Consider the following 16,786-nt stretch of genomic DNA (forward strand, 5'->3'; position numbering starts at 1 on the left):
TGGTGACTAGTGGTGTTCCACAGGGGTCTGTGTTGGGACCGATTCTTTTTATGCTGTATGTCAGTGACTTAGATGATGGAATCGATGGCTTTGTGGCAAAGTTGGTGGATGATACAAAGATACGTGGAGGGGTTTTGAGGAAGTAGAGGGGCTGCAGAAGGGCTCAGACAGATTAGGAGAGTGAGCAAATAAATGACAGGTAGAATGCAGTGTCAGAAAGTGTATGGTCATGCACTTTGGAAAAAGAAATGTAGATTATTTTCTAAATGGACAGAAAATACAAAAAAACTGTGATGTAGGAGGACTTGGGAGTCCTTGTGCAGCATTCCCTAAAGGTTATTCTGCAGGTTGGGTCTGAGGTGAGGAAGGCAGTTGCGATGTTAGCATTCATTTCAAGAAGACTAGAATATAAAGGATGTAATATTGAAGCTTTATAAAGCACTGGTGAAGCCTGACTTGAGGCATTGAGGCATTTTGGGCCCCATGTCTAAGAAGGGATGTGCTGACTTTGAAGAGGGTTCAAAGGAAGTCCACAAAAATGCAGAGGTTGATGCATGCCAAATTTCTTTAGCCTCTTGGAGAAGTAGAGATGTTAGTGAGATTTCTTGGCCATGGCATCAATGTGGTTGGACCAGGACAAGTTAAGGTGATATTCACTCATAGGAACTTGGAGCATCTCTATGACAACCCACTGACCGCTGACGTAGACAGGAACATGTGCAACCAACCCCCCCCCCCCACCCTTCCTAAACTCATTAACCATCTCCTTTGTTTTGCTGACATTGAGGGAAAAGTTGTTGCTCTGATGACCTGAGGGGGAACCGTCCCAAGTTGATGGTGCTGGGTGTAGGGAACATGCTGCCTGAGGAAGTGGTCGAGGTGGGTAAAGGAGGAGAGCCTCTCCCCACTGACCAGGCTCTCAGGAGAATTCCTGCCCACCCCAGTATGGTTCTCAACCCCCATCCCAGCAACTTTAAGGGATCTCTGGATGCAGGTCCCAAGGTCCTTCTGTTCCTCCGCATTGCTAAAAATTCTGCCATTAACCCTGTACTCTGCCTTTGAGTTCAACCTTCCACAGTAAATCACTCTTTGGGATTGAACTCCTCAGTCCAGCTCTGCATCCTGTCGATGTTCCACAACCAGAACTGTCCACAACACCACCAACCTTTCTGCCAGCAGCAAACTTACTAACCCACTCTCCACTTCCTCATCATTTATACAAATCACAAACAGCTGAGGTCCCAGAACAGATCCCTGTGGGACACCATAGGTCAATGACATCCAGACAGAATACTCTCCCTCTGCCTAATGAGAGCAAGTCAATTCTGTATACACGCGACCAGGTTTGCCCGGATTCCATGCCACACACACACACACACACACACACACACACACACACACACACACACACACACTCACACACTCACACACTCACACACTCACACACTCACACCCTCACCCTCACCCTCACCCTCACTACAGGAAGGATGTGGAAGCCACAGAAAGGGTGCAGGGGAGATTTACAAGGATGTTGCCTGGATTGGGGAGCATGCCTTATGAAAACAGGTTGAGTGAACTTGGCCTTTTCTCCTTGGAGTGACAGAGGATGAGAAGTGACCTGACAGAGGTGTATAAGATAATGAGAGGCATTGATCATGTGGATAGTCAGAGGCTTTTTCCCAGGGCTGAAATGGTTGCCACGAGAGGACACAGGTTTAAGGTGCTGGGGAGTTGGTACAGAGGAGATGTCAAGGGTAAGTTTTTTTTACCCAGAGAGTGGTGAGTGTGTGGAATGGGCTGCCGGCAACGGTGGTGGAGGTGGATACGATAGGGTCTTTTAAGAGACTTTTGGATAGGTACATGGAGCTTAGAAAAACAGAGGGCTATGGGTAAGCCTCGTAATTTCTAAGGTAGGGACATGTTCTGTCTCTATGAAACTTCTGTAATAATTGCCCCATCACTGAACTAATACTGTCCATAATTCCCCGGGTTGCCTTGATCAAAAGGATATAATTTGCCATCCTCATTGTGTCTGCTCTTTCTTGCTACAGGACGCCAGTTCTATCATGTCTGTTGAAGAGCTGGATGTTACGGGGGTCCCACAGACTAGTACCCCATTGCGACATCTGTCGGTGAGTGTCCCCTCCCAACCTGGTGCACACCCTGTCCCCCTCTATCATCCACTCCTGTCCATCGCCGTTCATGCCCCTCCCACAATGTGACCCTCCCTCAGCACGAACCTCACCCCCTCCCAAACTGCCCACCCCCACGGTGATTCACTGGGTGATTTTGATGTGTTCCAGGGTTTGAGGGAAGCTCCATCTGTCTCCACGCCGAGGTGAGTACTGGGTGGGGGGGGGGGGGGGGTCACTGAATGTTGGGTGTGGGGTCAGAGGGTCAGTGGGCAGTGCGGTGGTGGGTGGGGGGCGGTTCTGCTCACTGGGCAGATGAAGTGGAGCCAGGGATCATTGCACGCTTCTTTCAGCCCGCCCTTTCCTGATGCTCACAGTGTTGTGACTTCATCTGGAGAGACTGGCTCGATTCTCTGCCCCCACTCTCCTCTACACTTCATTGCCATGTCAGGGGTGTTGGGGGGGGGTAAGAAGGGTTGAAGAAAAGGGAAAGTAGGGATGAGGGAGGGAAAATGAATGGGTCAAGAGGATAGGTGAGTGAGAGGACAGGACATGGAAGGAGGGGATGGGAGTGCAGGGGAAGGGATGGATGGTATGAGAGGAGTGGAGGGGGTGGGGGAAGGGGACTGTTAAGTGAGTTGGGGAGGTGTGGGGGTATGTGAAAGTCGAGGGGAGTCTAGGGAGGGGAAGTGTCATGTGGGACGGGGTAAGGAACCGAGAGACTAGGGGTTGAGTGGATGTAAGGAGAGGTGGGAATGGAGCGGGGATGGGGGAGGGTCTGTATCATAGTGGGTATAGGGGTGAGTAGGTATGGGGAGAGGCAGTGAGAGCAGGTTTGAGATGGGAACAGATCTATGGTATGGGTGTGAACCATGAGTTGCTGGTCTGGTCTGTGGGGGCAGGAGATGAGGAGGGATGAAACATTTTGAGGATAGACAGGGGTGGAAACAGGGTGAGAAAGATGGAAAGAGATGTTGTGGGGAGGCAGGGAGATGGGGCAAAATGTTGGGGGAGAGAGAGGACAAAGGGGAGAAGGAGACGAGTCGAAACGGAGAGGAGATGGGGAAACAGCAGATGTAGTAGGAGGGGCAAGGGGAGGGGACTCTGGGGGAGGAGATGAGAGGAAGGAAAAAGATATTAAGGGAGAGGGGAGATGGGGAAATGTTGGGAGAGGGAGGACAAAAGGGGAGGATGAGGTGGGAGATGTTGGACGGAATTGGGGAAGTTGGAGACAAGGGAGATGTGGAGAGGGAGAAGAGGAGGTGAAGAGATGGGGGAATGTTGGGAGGGAGAGGACAAAAGGGGAGGATGAGGTGGGAGATGTTGGACGGAATTGGGGAAGTTGGAGACAAGGGAGATGTGGAGAGGGAGAAGAGGAGGTGAAGAGATGGGGGAATGTTGGGAGAGGGAGGACAAAAGGGGAGGATGAGGTGGGAGATGTTGGACGGAATTGGGGAAGTGGGAGATGTGGAGAGGGAGAAGAGGAGGTGAAGAGATGGGGGAATGTTGGGAGGGAGAGGACAAAAGGGGAGGATGAGGTGGGAGATGTTGGACGGAATTGGGGAAGTTGGAGACAAGGGAGATGTGGAGAGGGAGAAGAGGAGGTGAAGAGATGGGGGAATGTTGGGAGGGAGAGGACAAAAGGGGAGGATGAGGTGGGAGATGTTGGACGGAATTGGGGAAGTTGGAGACAAGGGAGATGTGGAGAGGGAGAAGAGGAGGTGAAGAGATGGGGGAATGTTGGGAGGGAGAGGACAAAAGGGGAGGATGAGGTGGGAGATGTTGGACGGAATTGGGGAAGTTGGAGATGTGGAGAGGGAGAAGAGGAGGTGAAGAGATGGGGGAATGTTGGGAGGGAGAGGATGATGGGCAAGGACGGGAAGATGTTGGGAGAGGGAAGGAGGTGTGGAGAGACTGGAGATGGAGTGAAGGTAGAAGGGGTGACGGAACATGATGGAGATGGGAGGTAGGAGATGAGGAGAGGTGGGAGACGGGAGATGTTGGTTGGGGGAGGAGTCCTGGAGGAGACTGACTGACTGACTGTCTCTCTCTGCCCCCCCCCCCCCCCAGATCAGCGCCAGTGACGGCGGAGCAGACTTCCCCAAGAGGACGGCCCTTCCTGGGCCGGGTGTTGAGGGCAGCCCTGCCCCTCCAGCTGTTGCTCCTCCTCCTCCTCCTCCTCGCCTCCCTCTTGCCCCTCCAGCAGCCTGAGTACAGCTGCTCTGTTGCCAATAACTTCGCCCGTTCCCTCTACCCCATGCTGCGGTACACACATGGACCCCCGCCCACCTGACCCGACCTTCGGAACCCTACCCTCGGGATCCCCACCCACTAGACCCTGACCACCTAATCCCATCACACTCTCTCCCCTATTCCTCCCACTCTCTGCCCCCACCTGATCAATCTCCCTCCCCTCCCCCTCTGTCCCTCCCCCCTCCCTCCATCCCCCTCTCTCCCTCCCCCTCTCTCCCTCCCCCCTCTCTCTCCCTCCCTCCGACCCTCTCTCTCTTTCTCTCTCCCCCTATCTTCGCACAACCCCTCCCTCCTCGGCCACCACTTTCTCTCTTTCCCTGGCCTCTCTCTAATCCTTGGCCACCCACATCTCCCTCCCTGCCCCCCCCTTTTACTCTCACTGTTTTTCCCCCTCTCTCTTCCCCCCCACCCCCAATAACTGAACGGTGTAAATGGTTCTGTAGTAGCAGCCCCCACCCCAGGCTGTGCCTGACCACGTCGAAGCCGTACAATGGCAGTTTAAATTTCTGGGAAATGTTGTTCAGTGTGAAAGCGATTTCTATATTGTATAGTCTAAGGTTTTTATTAGCAGGAATCCGGGGAGTGAAGATGGGAACGTAGGGATCTAGGATTACCTGCCCATCGTGTAATAACTCATCATGTCCGCCGTTGTTGCGGGGGGCAGCGGCTGTATGTATTAACAAGCAATAAAATCTAAATGCCGCAACAATCTGGCAGACAGAGTCTCATTGGCTGTGGAAGGTATGAGTGTGTGAGGCGTGGGCAGAGGGCCATTCCTTTTTGAATACCACCCCTCCCCCAGTGACGATCTGCACCCTGGGTTGTGAGGGACAAACCTTTCATGTCAAGATGCCGCTGCGTTGCGATGTCCATCGAGGTCGTGGCTCGGACTTGGTTGCTTTCCTTTAAAGATTCGTAGAGATTTTTTTAGGACGGTGAGGAGAGGGTGTTAGGGGTTGGGTTAGGGTTTGGGTGCTCCATGGTCAAAGGGCTGATGATCCCTGTGAATGACAGTGGTCAGCAGGCCCTGAGGATGACCGGTCTTGAGCTCCCCCCCCCCTCCACACTGCCGTCAGCGAGTCCTGGGGTTACAAATCCATGAGGGCTGGTGCAGGCTGCCCCCTCAGGTTGTTAACAGAAACAACTCAGTTCACTGTATGTTTCGACGTAGATATGATAAATAAATAAACAAATCTGAATTGAATTTCTGCATTTACTTGGAAGCCAGTGGCTGTGTCCCAGCCAGGCAGTGGTGAAAAGTCCTTGTTCAGCACTCAGTAATGTCTCTCTGATAATTAACTATAACTGCTGACTGAATCTCCCAATCCTCGACTTGCACCAAATTTGGTCGTAGATGAACGAACAGCGGATGGAGTTGGTGAGAGACTGACCCCCCCCCCCCCCGCCCCACCACCCTAGAACGGTGGGGCCTCTGCTCCCACAGGGCCTGGGGAGGCATAATCTCTAGCTCCAGGCTGATCAATGTGGACTTATTCGATGGAGTTCTGCCGCTGCCAGTTCTGGTGTCAGAGAGGGACAGAGTCTCGAGATGGATGGGTTTTGCTGGCGTGCAGTGCAGACACTGCCTGCCAACACTCTCCAAGCAAATATTTTTAATAAGCAAATTTATCATTACATTAACTACAATTGAATCTGGGACATGAATTATTTGGGATGTGTCTAATGGGATCCAGGTTTCCAGATGTCAGAGCAGACACATAGTGAGACAGGAAGGAGGTGGTCTGGACTCAGACTGGAAACATTTATCTCCAAAATATCCTGCAACCCTGTCTCTGGTGTGTGAACACACAGAGTGGTGGGAAACCTCCGTTGGTCCTGCACCCTTGGGACTATCTACTTACCATCAAGTTTTGCTAAAGATTCCTTCTCACCCAAGCAGCTCGATAAGATACTTATTTCTCACACGTACATTGAAACATACAGTGAAATGGAACAACCGCAAAGGTAGTAATCTTGGGATTACTGCCTGTGCCACGTGACAGTGAGTATAGGAATAGAGTGAGGTGGAGGGTAAATGCGTGGCTGAGGGATTGGAGCAGGGAGCAGGGATTCAGATTTCTGGATCATTGGGACCTCTTTTGGGGCAGGCATGACCTGTACAAAATGGACGGGTTGCACTTGAATCTGAGGGGGACCAATATCCTGGTGGGGAGATTTGCAAAGGCTATTGGGGAGAGTTTAAACTAGAATTGCTGGGGGGTGGAAACCGAACTGAGGAGACGGGGAGGAAGAGGCAGGATCTGCAGATGATAGAGAAGGGACGTGCTCAGACCGATGGTTTGAGATGTGTCTATTTTAATGCAAGGAGTATTATGAACAAAACGGATGAGCTTAGAGCGTGGATCAATACTTGGAGCTATGATGTTGTGGCCATTACAGAAACTTGGATGGCTTAGGGGCAGGAATGGTTACTTTGAGTGCCAGGCTTTAGATGTTTCAGAAAGGACAGGGAGGGAGGCAAAAGAGGTGGGGGCATGACACTATTGATCAGAGATAGTTTCACAGCTACAGAAGAGGAGGAAGTCATGGAGGAATTGTCTATGGAGTCTCTATAAGTGGAGGTTAGGAATAGGAAGGGGTCAATAACTCTACTGGGTGTTTTTTATAGGCCGCCCAATAGTAACAGGGACATCGGGGAGAAGATGGGGAGACAGATTCTGGAAAGGTGTAATAATAACAGGGTTGTTATGGTGGGAGATTTTAATTTCCCAAATATTGATTGGCATCTCCCTAGAGAGGGGTTTAGATGGGTGGAGTTTGTTAGGTGTGTTCAGGAAGGTTTCCTGACACAGTATGTAGATAAGCCTACAAGAGGAGAGGCTATATATGATCTAGTATTGGGAAATGAACCTGGTCAGGTGTCAGGTCTGTCAGTGGGAGAGCATTTTGGAGATAGTGATCACAATTCTATCACCTTTACTATAGCATTAGAGAAGGATAGGAACAGACAAGTTAAGAAAATGTTTAATTGGAGTAAGGGGAAATATGAGGCTATCAGGTGGGAACTTGGAAGCATAAATTGGGAATAGATGTTCTCGGGAAATGTACAGAAGAAATGTGACAAATGTTCAGGGGATATTTGCATGGAGTTCTGCAATAGGTACGTTCCAATGAGACAGGAAAAGGCAGGAACTGTGGTGTACAAAGGCTGTTGTAAATCTAGTCAAGAAGAAGAGCTTGCGAAAGGTTCAAAAAACTAGGTAATGATAGAGATCTAGAAGATTATGAGGCTAGCAGGAAGGAGCTTAAGAATGAAATTAGGAGAGCCAGAAGGGGCCATGAGAAGGCCTTGGCGGACAGGATTAAGGAAAACCCCAAGGCATTCTACAAGTATGTGAAGAGCAAGAGGATAAGACGTGAGAGAATAGGACCAATCAAGTGTGATAGTGCGAAAGTGTGTATGGAACCAGAGGAGATAGCAGAGGTACTTAATGAATAATTTGCTTCAGTATTCACTATGGAAAAGGATCTTGGTGATTGTAGTGATGACTTGCAGCAGACTGAAAAGCTTGAGCATATAGATATTAAGAAAGAGGATGTGCTGGAGCTTTAGGAAAGCATCAAGTGGTTAAGAAGGCATACAGTGCATCGGCCTTCATCAATCATGGGATTGAGTGTAAAAGCCGAGAGGTAATGTTACAGCTATATAGAACCCTGGTCAGACCCCACTTGAAGTACTGTGCTCAGTTCTGGTCACCTCACTACAGGAAGGATGTGCAAACTATAGAAAAGGTGCAGAGGAGTTTTACAAGGATGTTGCCTGGATTGGGGAGCATGCCTTATGAGAATAGTTTGAGTGAACTCGGTCTTTTCTCCTTGGAGCGACAGAGGATGAGAGGTGACCTGATAGAGGTGTACAAGATAATGAGAGGCATTGATCCTGTGGATAGTCAGAGGCTTTTTCCCAGGGCTGAAATGGCTAGCATGAGAGGGCAGGGTTTTAAGGTGCTTGGAAGTAGGTACAGAGATATCAGGGGTAAGTTTTTTTACGCAGGGAGAGGAGAATGCGTGGAATAGGCTGCCGGCCGCAGTGGTGGAGGTGGATACGATCGCGTCTTTTAAGAGTCCTGGATAGGTACACGGAGCTTAGAAAAATCGAGGGCTATGGGTAAGCCTAGGTAATTTCTAAGGTAAGAAATGTTTGATACAGCTTTGTGGGCCAAAGGGCTTGTATTATGCTGTAGGTTTTCTGTTTCTAACCAACACAACCTAGAGAATGGGTTGCCACACATTCCAGGGAAAACTTTAATCTTTAGACCATAAATCATAGGATTAGAACTAGGCCATATGGCCCTTCCGAGTCTGTTCCATCTTTCCATCGTGGCTGATTTATGTTCCCTCTCAGTCCCCATTCTCCTGCCTTCTCCCTTCCACCTTTACACCCTTTCTAACCTATTAAGTATACGCAATGACTTGGCCTCCACAGCCGTCTGTGGCAATGAGTTCCACAGATTCACCATCCTCTGGCTAAAGAAATTCCTCCTCAATCTCTGTTCTTAAAGGGACATATTTCTATTGTGAGGCTGTGCCCTCTGGTCCTCGGTTCCCCCACTATAGGAAACATCCTCTTTACATCCACTCTGGGCCTTTGAATGAGATTTCCCCTCCCTCATTCTCCTGTACGCTTTGACGTACATGTGACAAATGAAGCTCATCTCCCCTTCTTGGTCTGTGAATTGGATGAGAGTTTTGCACATACTTCCACCTCTGTCATACCACTGAGGCCAGCTGTGGAGGCTGTGGTGATCCAATCTGTATAAATAATATACAATGCAAGTTTTTCACTGTATCTGGGTATGTGTGATAATGATAAACCAACACAAGGTCTCCAATGGTCATGGAATCCAAAGGAGAATGGCGAATTGAGTCCAATGTTAGCTGAGTAACACGGGGTGGTGGGGGGGAGCAGTGTGTAATGTTGGATGGCTGCTCCTGTGACAGGAAAGGTTTTACCAGGGTGGGGTGGTCCACGCTGTACCATGCACTAACGATTTTAGCTCGTGTGGCAAGTGGAATTTAACCCGAAGGCATGTGAGGTAATGCATTTTGGGAGCTGGCAAGAACAAGAGGACAATTTATATAGAGAGTTAAATAATTTTATGCAATCAACAATACACAGTTGTAAAATCCATCCGGTCATTAACATTCATTGCCACAGAGTTGTGGGCTGCAACAGAGAAAATATACATTCATGAGGACAGCAGTCTGATTAAAGGACGGGGTCAGCCGTGCCCCTGGCCGGCGGTGGGGGTAACAGATGCAAGGCCAGGGTGGTGGGGCTGTTGGTGTGCGGGCAGGAAACAGCCAGGTCGCCCTGGCAAATGGCTGAGAGATTCTGCTTGGACGAGAGTTGGGGGTGGGGGAGAGATGGCCAGCGTTGCAGCACAGGGTGGTATTGTCCATAGCGGGGCAGAAGTAGACAATTGTGGGGCAGGGTGGTTGGTACCGAGCTCCGGCTGGGGGATGGGGGCAGAGTTGGAAGATGGTGTTTGGGCTCCGTCAAGGCCAGATCTTGAACTCCCCCTCCCCCTTGAGGAATGGGGTCCACCAGCCCAGGCTGATCCTGGCAGGGGCAGACAAAACTCTAACGGGAGAGTGGACCTCTCCCTCAGTACTCTGACCAGAAGGTCTGGCTGATGAGAACCTCTGCTTGCCTGGGCACTAAGGGTACGGTGGGAGGAGGCCGATAGTGAGAGAGAGGGAGGGGGTGGGTAGGGGTGGTGTGTGTGCCCGGGGCGGGGTACACACAAACTATGTTGTAACAGTTGGTCTCCAGGGTAGGAAGGTGGGGGAACAACCCTCCCCCACCCCTAGCTCCATAACATAGCCCCATGCCCCCATCCAGCTGCATATCCCAGGTGGTGGATGGACTGGGGTGCTGGCGGGGAGGGGGGGTCACAGATTCCCTGGACCCAGCCTTCTTAGGAGTGGCGGTGGCAAAGAAGGAGCAGAGGTCACCCCTTGGTGATCCAGGGTCAAGGGTCAAAGCTGAGTCACGGGTCAGACCCAGGGGAAAGGCTCACTGTCCTGAACAAAGCTACCAGCACCCAACTCTCCTATCCTATATTCCCTTGAGACCGTCCCCAACCCTGCCTCTAAAGCAAACCCCTGAAATCCACAGTTCTGCTGCCTGTATATCCCAACCACCTACTCCCCACTCCCTCCTGCCCCCTTCAGGAGAGGCTTTGCATTGCTGGAGGCTCTGAGGAAGTGAGTGTGTGTGGGGAGTGGGAGAAGGGGTGTATAAGTGTGGGTGTGTGTGTGTGTGTGTGTGTGTGTGTGTGTGCACGCATGTTTTTGTGTGTGTGTAATACACACACACAGTGGTGTGAAGAGTGATTGTGGTCTGCTGTTGTAGCCCATTCACTTAAGGTCCAATGTGTTGTGCATTCAGAGATGCTCTTCTGCACACCACTGTTGTAAAACATCATTATTTCAGTTACCGCTGTCTTCTTGTGAGTTTGAACTGGCTATTCTCCTCTGATCCCTCTCTCATTAGCAAGGCATTTTTTCCCACAGAACTGCCGCTCACCAATGTCTATTTGTTTTTTGCACTATTCCCTGTAAATTCTAGAGACTATTGTGTGTGAAAATCCCAGGAGACCAGCAGTTTCTGAGATACTCAAACAACCCTGTCTGGCATCAACAATCATTTCAAGGTCAAAGTCATTTCAATCACATTTCTTCCCCAAACTGATGTTTGGAATAAAAAATAACAATTGAACCTCTTGACCATGTCTGCATGCTTTTATGCATTGAGTCACTGGCATGTGATTGGCTGATTAGATATTTGCATTAACGAGCAGGTGTAAAGGTGTACCTAATGAAGTGGCCGCTGACTGTGTGTGTGTGTGTGTGTGTGTGGTATTGGCAGAACTGTGGGTGATAGGGCAGCAGCTATGAGAGTGACACTGATGCAGTTTGGGCCGAGTGGGAACGTGAGGCCTACTGGGGGGAGAGATTGTGGATGCCAGTGGTGGGATGGGGAAAATGCAGGGCATGGGACTGGGGAGGTTGGGGTGACTCAGTGGTGGCTCAGAAGAGAAATCCTGTGAGGTCCATTCCATCCACCCCTCTCACTGGGCAGTAGAAAAGACTGAAAGCGTGTGCTGAAAGCTTTTGCCCCACTGATGAACAGTTCCCTAATGTGATAAGATGGACTCTTATCCTCACAACCTACCACTATCTGCCTGCACTGCACTTTTTCTGTAACTATAACGCTTCATCCTGCATTCTGTTCCTGTTTTCCCTTGTACTTTCTCAACGCACTGCTGTGTAGAAACGATCTGTAAGGGTGGCATGCAAAACAAAGTTTTTCCCTGTACCCCCAATTCCAATTTTGTCCGTGCTCTCCGAGGGAGTTTCCTGAGCTGCCCCGGGAGAGGCCTCTGTTCCCAAGCAGTCAAGTGTGTTGTCATGGCTGCTTCAGGGTGTCATCCTTTACCTCTTGTCCCCTCACCTCTAACCCCTTGTCCCCTTGCCGCATTTGACCTCTCATTCCTTGACCCTTGTCCCTCAACCTCTGCCCCATTCCCCTCATTCCTTGTCCCTTCTCTCACTACTTGCTGCACTGCAGGCAGTAATAGGGCTCACCCCCCCCCACCCCATACACTAGGTGCTATGCCAGTAACTTGGGTGATGGGGTGAATGGAATCTCCTGTTACTTACCCTAGTCTCGGCCGGGGAGAGGAGTTTTGGGGATTGGGGGCAACCATTGGGAATTGTTTGGGTGAGGGGGAGGTTCAGTAGGGTTGGGACAGTGAAGACAGGGGCGAGGGGATTCGGGGTTATGTGGGATAGTGCTCACCTATCAGCTCCCTAACACTCCCCCCACCCCATTCAACTGTACCCTCCCCGCTGGTGTCTCCCTCCCCTCCTGCCAAGGAATGGAATGGTGTTAGAGTTTGGGATGAGGTTTCCTGTTGGGACAGCTGGGTTTGGGAGGGAAACTGTGTCACAGGGGAAGGGAATTTGCAGAATTCAGAGATTGTCACCCTTCGACTGCCCAGCGTCATGCTCGTCCGGGGGCTTGCGGTAACTGTAGATGACGTGAGCATCCAACATCTCCAGCAACAGGTCGTAGAAGGGAACCACGTTCTTACACTTCATGCTGTAGAGGTGCTCCATGCCTTTGTTACTGCGGGATGGACAACAGGGAGAGGCAGCTGAAACAGGCGGGAGGCAATACGCACACACGCGCACGCTCGCGGGATGTGCTTAATGTCAAAGTTGTTACACTGGTTACAAGGTACAGTTACAGTGGTTACAGTCTGGGTCACAGGATACAACACTGTTACAATATATGGTACAGCAGTGTTACAGTGTAGCTACAGTTTGGTCACCTGGCACAGTGGTTACAGTGTAGTTAGTCTGGTTCACAGGCAGTGTTGGTACAGTCAGGGTAATGTGTCACAGTGAGTTACAGTTTGATCACCTGGCACAGTGGTTACAGTGTAGTTAGTCTGGTTCACAGGCAGTGTTGGTACAGTCAGGGTAATGTGTCACAGTGTAGCTACAGTTTGGTCACCTGGCACAGTGGTTACAGTGTAGTTAGTCTGGTTCACAGGCAGTGTTGGTACAGTCAGGGTAATGTGTCACAGTGAGTTACAGTTTGATCACATGGTTGCAGTTGGGGTTACATGACAGATTGCTGATACGGTACACCCCGGTGACGGAGGGAGCAAGGCTGTGATGTGCCTACCTGGCATGCCGGACATGTGAGAGCAGCATGAGGAGGTGGGCCAGCCTGGTGGCTTGCTGCTGGGGTGGGACCCCACTCTGGGTCATGCACCAGATCAGTGTGTCCGTGATGGTGTCCAGGATCTTGTGCAGCTTCTCCCTGTTCTGCTCCTCTGAAACTCCGGAACGGGGAAACATGCCTGTGGGGACAGAATCCGGCTGCTCAGATTGGACAGTGGAGGGGGAGCTTCACTCTGTGTCTGACCCCTGGAGTGAGTAATGGGACAGTGTGGATGGAGCTTCATGCTGTGTCTCACTCCAGAAGTGTGTGATGGGATGGTGTGGAGGGAGCTTTGCTCAGTCTGACCCTGGGAGTGTGTGTTAGGACAGTGTGGATGGAGCTTCACTCTGTGTCTGACCCCTGGTGTGAGTGATGGGACGGTGTGGAGGGAGCTTCGCTCAGTCTGACCCTGGGAGTGTGTTAGGACAGTGTGGATGGAGCTTCATGCTGTGTCTGACCCCTGGTGTGAGTGATGGGACGGTGTGGATGGAGCTTCGCTCTGTGTCTGACCCCTGGTATGAGTGATGGGACGGTGTAGAAGGAGATTTACTCTGTCTGACCCTGGGAGTGATGGAGCGGGCTGATGTTAAAATCTTTCCTCAGTCGCCAACAACCAGATGCTTACGGACGACTGGCTCAAACTTGCAGTCATAAAGTGTTGGCCACAGATCAGAACAAAACACAATTAAGTCCAGTCCTTTTGCCTGGGGAATTCCAAACACATCGGTCAATAAAATAAAACAAATACATTGCAATTCAATAAATTGTCTGATAGTAGATCACTTTGACGGTTTTCTGGAGAAATTCCTTTGCGGTAATCAGTAACAGTGATGGCACGGAGTGCAGCCTTTTCCTGGGAACTTTCTCTACGTGGTCCTCCAGGATCATGTATGGGATCAGAGCACATGGAACGGGAAGCAGAGGGGGTGGATACTGCCCTGGGAGATGGGGGATGCTTTGCCTCGCCAAATATATCCAAACATTGAGAGTCCCACTTGCCCGCTGTCAAAAATCTGGAGGCCACCATCTCCTGAAGCCCACGTACCACGAACTGATGTGAGCTCCATCCACCTCACTTCCCTCCGCAACCCTGAACAGCCTGAGAATTCCCAGCCCTTAAAACAAGCAAAACTTACTTTCAGCTTCAGAAGGTCGAGTACACGTTGGGAGGTCACATGTACGGGAAACGTGTACAAGACCCCAACAACATTGATGTCCAGAGTGATCTTAAGGTGCAAGTCCACTGCTCCCTGACAATGGCATCACAAGTAGATAGGGAGAAACTGCAGAGGCTCAGGGGCAATGTTAAGATATAAAAGCGATTTAGTTTAATACAAAATCATAGCCTTCAAAGCAGATAGACGAGCTGGGAGCTTGTCTGCCCTGGAGAATTGAAGAGATCGGTACGGCAGGGATATTTGATGTGGAGGTAGATACGTCATAAGAACGTAAGAAATAGGAGCAGGAGTAGGCCATCGAGCCTGCTCTGCCATTCAATAAGACCATGGCTGATCTGGCCATGGACTCATCTCCACCTGCCTGCCTTTTCCCCATAAGCCTTAATTCCCCGACTATCCAACCTTGTCTTAAACATATTTACTGAGGTAGCCTCCACTGCTTCATTAGGCAGAGAATTCCACAGATTCACTACACTCAGGGAAAAGCAGTTCCTCGTCCATCCTAAATGCACTCCCCCGAATCTTGTGGCTATGTCCCCTAGCTCTATGTTCACCACCTACCAGCATCTTTGCACCACTGTCTTTGAACAACTGGGGAATTGAGGGCTTTGGAGAATAGGCACAGCAATGGACTGCCTCGGGAAGACAACATCCATCAAAGATCTCCACCATCCGGGCCACGCCATCGTCTCACAGCTACCATCGCGTAGGAGGTCCAACTCCACCAAGTTCAGGAATAGCTATCTCCCATCAACCTTTCGATCTTGAATCAAATCCTGATCACCGCAGTATAGCAACACAATGATGACTTTGTGATTTTTTAGCTCTTTCCTGCCTTGTGACTTTTGTAAACATGGTGAATGCTGTTTATTTGCTGTTCTGTGCCTGCGGTGCTGCTGGAAAATTTTCACCGCAACTATACTTCTGCAAATGACAATAAACTCAACTTCGGTTTTGTGATCTGAGGGAGACAGAACATAGAACATTGCTGCACAGTACAGGCCCTTCAGTCCATGATGTTCTGCTAACTCGTTATCGGACTCCAAGATCAAAATAATCCCTCCCCCCCTCATAGCCCTCTATTTTTCTATCATCCATGTGCCTATCTAAGAGTCTCTTAAATTTCCTTAATGTATCTGCCTCCATCGCAACTATGTAAAAAAGCCTACCTCTGACTTTCCCTCTATACTTCCCTCCAATCACCTTAAAATTAAGCCCTCTCTTATTATCCATTTCTACACTGGGGAAAAAAGTCTCTGGCTGTCCTCCGTTTTTATACTTATTATCATCTTGTACTCTTCTATCGAGTCACTGCTCATCCGCTTTAATTCTAAAGTGAAAAGCCCTGGTTTTCTCAACCTATCCTTATAAGCCATGCTCTCTCATCCAGGCAGCATCCTGGAAACCCTCTGCACCCTCTCTAAAGCTTACACATTCTCCCTATAATGAGGTTACCTTAACTAAACACATTAGCCCCCCCCCCACCAGTGAGGACATCTTCAAAAAGTGATACCTCAAGGTAGCAGCATCTATCGTGAAGGACCCTCACCATCTCCAGGACATGCCCTCTTTCCATGACTATCAGTAGGGTGGAGGTACAGAAGCTTGAAGACTCCAACTCTGCGTTTCAAGAACAGTTTCTGCCCCTCTGCCATCAGATTGCTGAACAGTCCATGAACACTATTTCACTCTCTTTTTGCGCTATTAATTTTTAAATATATATTCTTATTATAATATTTTTATGTATTGCACTGTACTACTGCAGCAAAACAACAAATTTCATGACGTACGTCAGTAATAATAAGCCTGATTCCGATATGAACTGGGATTGTATTGAACAGATGGGTCGAGTGGACCAGAAGCATTCTTATGTAAAACTGAACACAGTGAGTTACAAGATTGACTGTGGTAGACAGAGACACCTCGTCAGAAAGTGTGCTAGTAATGTTTAATATTTAAAGATTGTTTAGCCCTGTAAGGCAAAGACAAAACAATAGCAGGACGCTCCAAATGTGCTTCTGAGAAGTTAAAGAGAGCATTAGATCAAAGGAAAAGGTTTATGAGGATGACAGGAAGAGCAGCTAGCCCAAGGGTTGTGAATGTTTCTGAACTTAGCTGAAGAGGACAGGTGGTGGGAATGGAAAGATAAATGCAAGGCAGGGCTTGGAGACAGACTGTATCTGCAGATGTAAAAGAGAAAAGTTAATGTGGCCCTATAGAAAGTATGCAGAGGTCTGTCCACACCTCAGTCTGGTGAACCCTTCTCCAGTCCACTTCCTCTTGCTCACCCCCTTCTGGCTCTTCCAACCCTCACTGATCTTTTCAATTCCAACTGGGGAGAGTCGGCAGCTTTAAACTTTTAGGCATTAAGGCCATAAGACATAGGAGCAGAATTAGGCCATTCAGCCCATCAAGTCGGTTTCACCATTCCATCTTGACCGATTTATTATCCCTTTCAAACC

At 49.7% G+C, this 16,786-nt stretch overlaps 2 protein-coding genes across 8 annotated transcripts in view; one reads left to right on the plus strand and one right to left on the minus strand.

The window, feature by feature from the left end:
• LOC132388244 (nesprin-2-like) overlaps window positions 1-4,753 on the plus strand; it is a 284,356-nt gene extending 279,603 nt beyond the window's left edge. For all 7 annotated transcript variants that reach the window (XM_059960590.1, XM_059960605.1, XM_059960597.1 and 4 more), the window contains 3 exons: window positions 2,052-2,132; window positions 2,304-2,338; window positions 4,203-4,753. In XM_059960590.1, the coding sequence (XP_059816573.1) occupies window positions 2,052-2,132; window positions 2,304-2,338; window positions 4,203-4,425 (339 nt within the window). In that variant the 3' untranslated portion in view covers window positions 4,426-4,753. The remainder of the gene's footprint in view (window positions 1-2,051; window positions 2,133-2,303; window positions 2,339-4,202) is intronic.
• A 182-nt stretch (window positions 4,754-4,935) lies between these two features.
• The window catches only part of esr2a (estrogen receptor 2a), a 372,934-nt gene continuing 361,083 nt past the window's right edge, over window positions 4,936-16,786 (minus strand). Inside the window, exons 8-9 of the mRNA XM_059960648.1 lie at window positions 13,108-13,285; window positions 4,936-12,543 (exon numbers count right to left, since the gene is read on the minus strand). Coding sequence (XP_059816631.1) covers window positions 12,387-12,543; window positions 13,108-13,285 — 335 coding nt within the window. The 3' untranslated portion in view covers window positions 4,936-12,386. The remainder of the gene's footprint in view (window positions 12,544-13,107; window positions 13,286-16,786) is intronic.

Source organism: Hypanus sabinus, chromosome 2, assembly GCF_030144855.1.
Source record: "Hypanus sabinus isolate sHypSab1 chromosome 2, sHypSab1.hap1, whole genome shotgun sequence".
Taxonomy (NCBI): domain Eukaryota; kingdom Metazoa; phylum Chordata; class Chondrichthyes; order Myliobatiformes; family Dasyatidae; genus Hypanus; species Hypanus sabinus.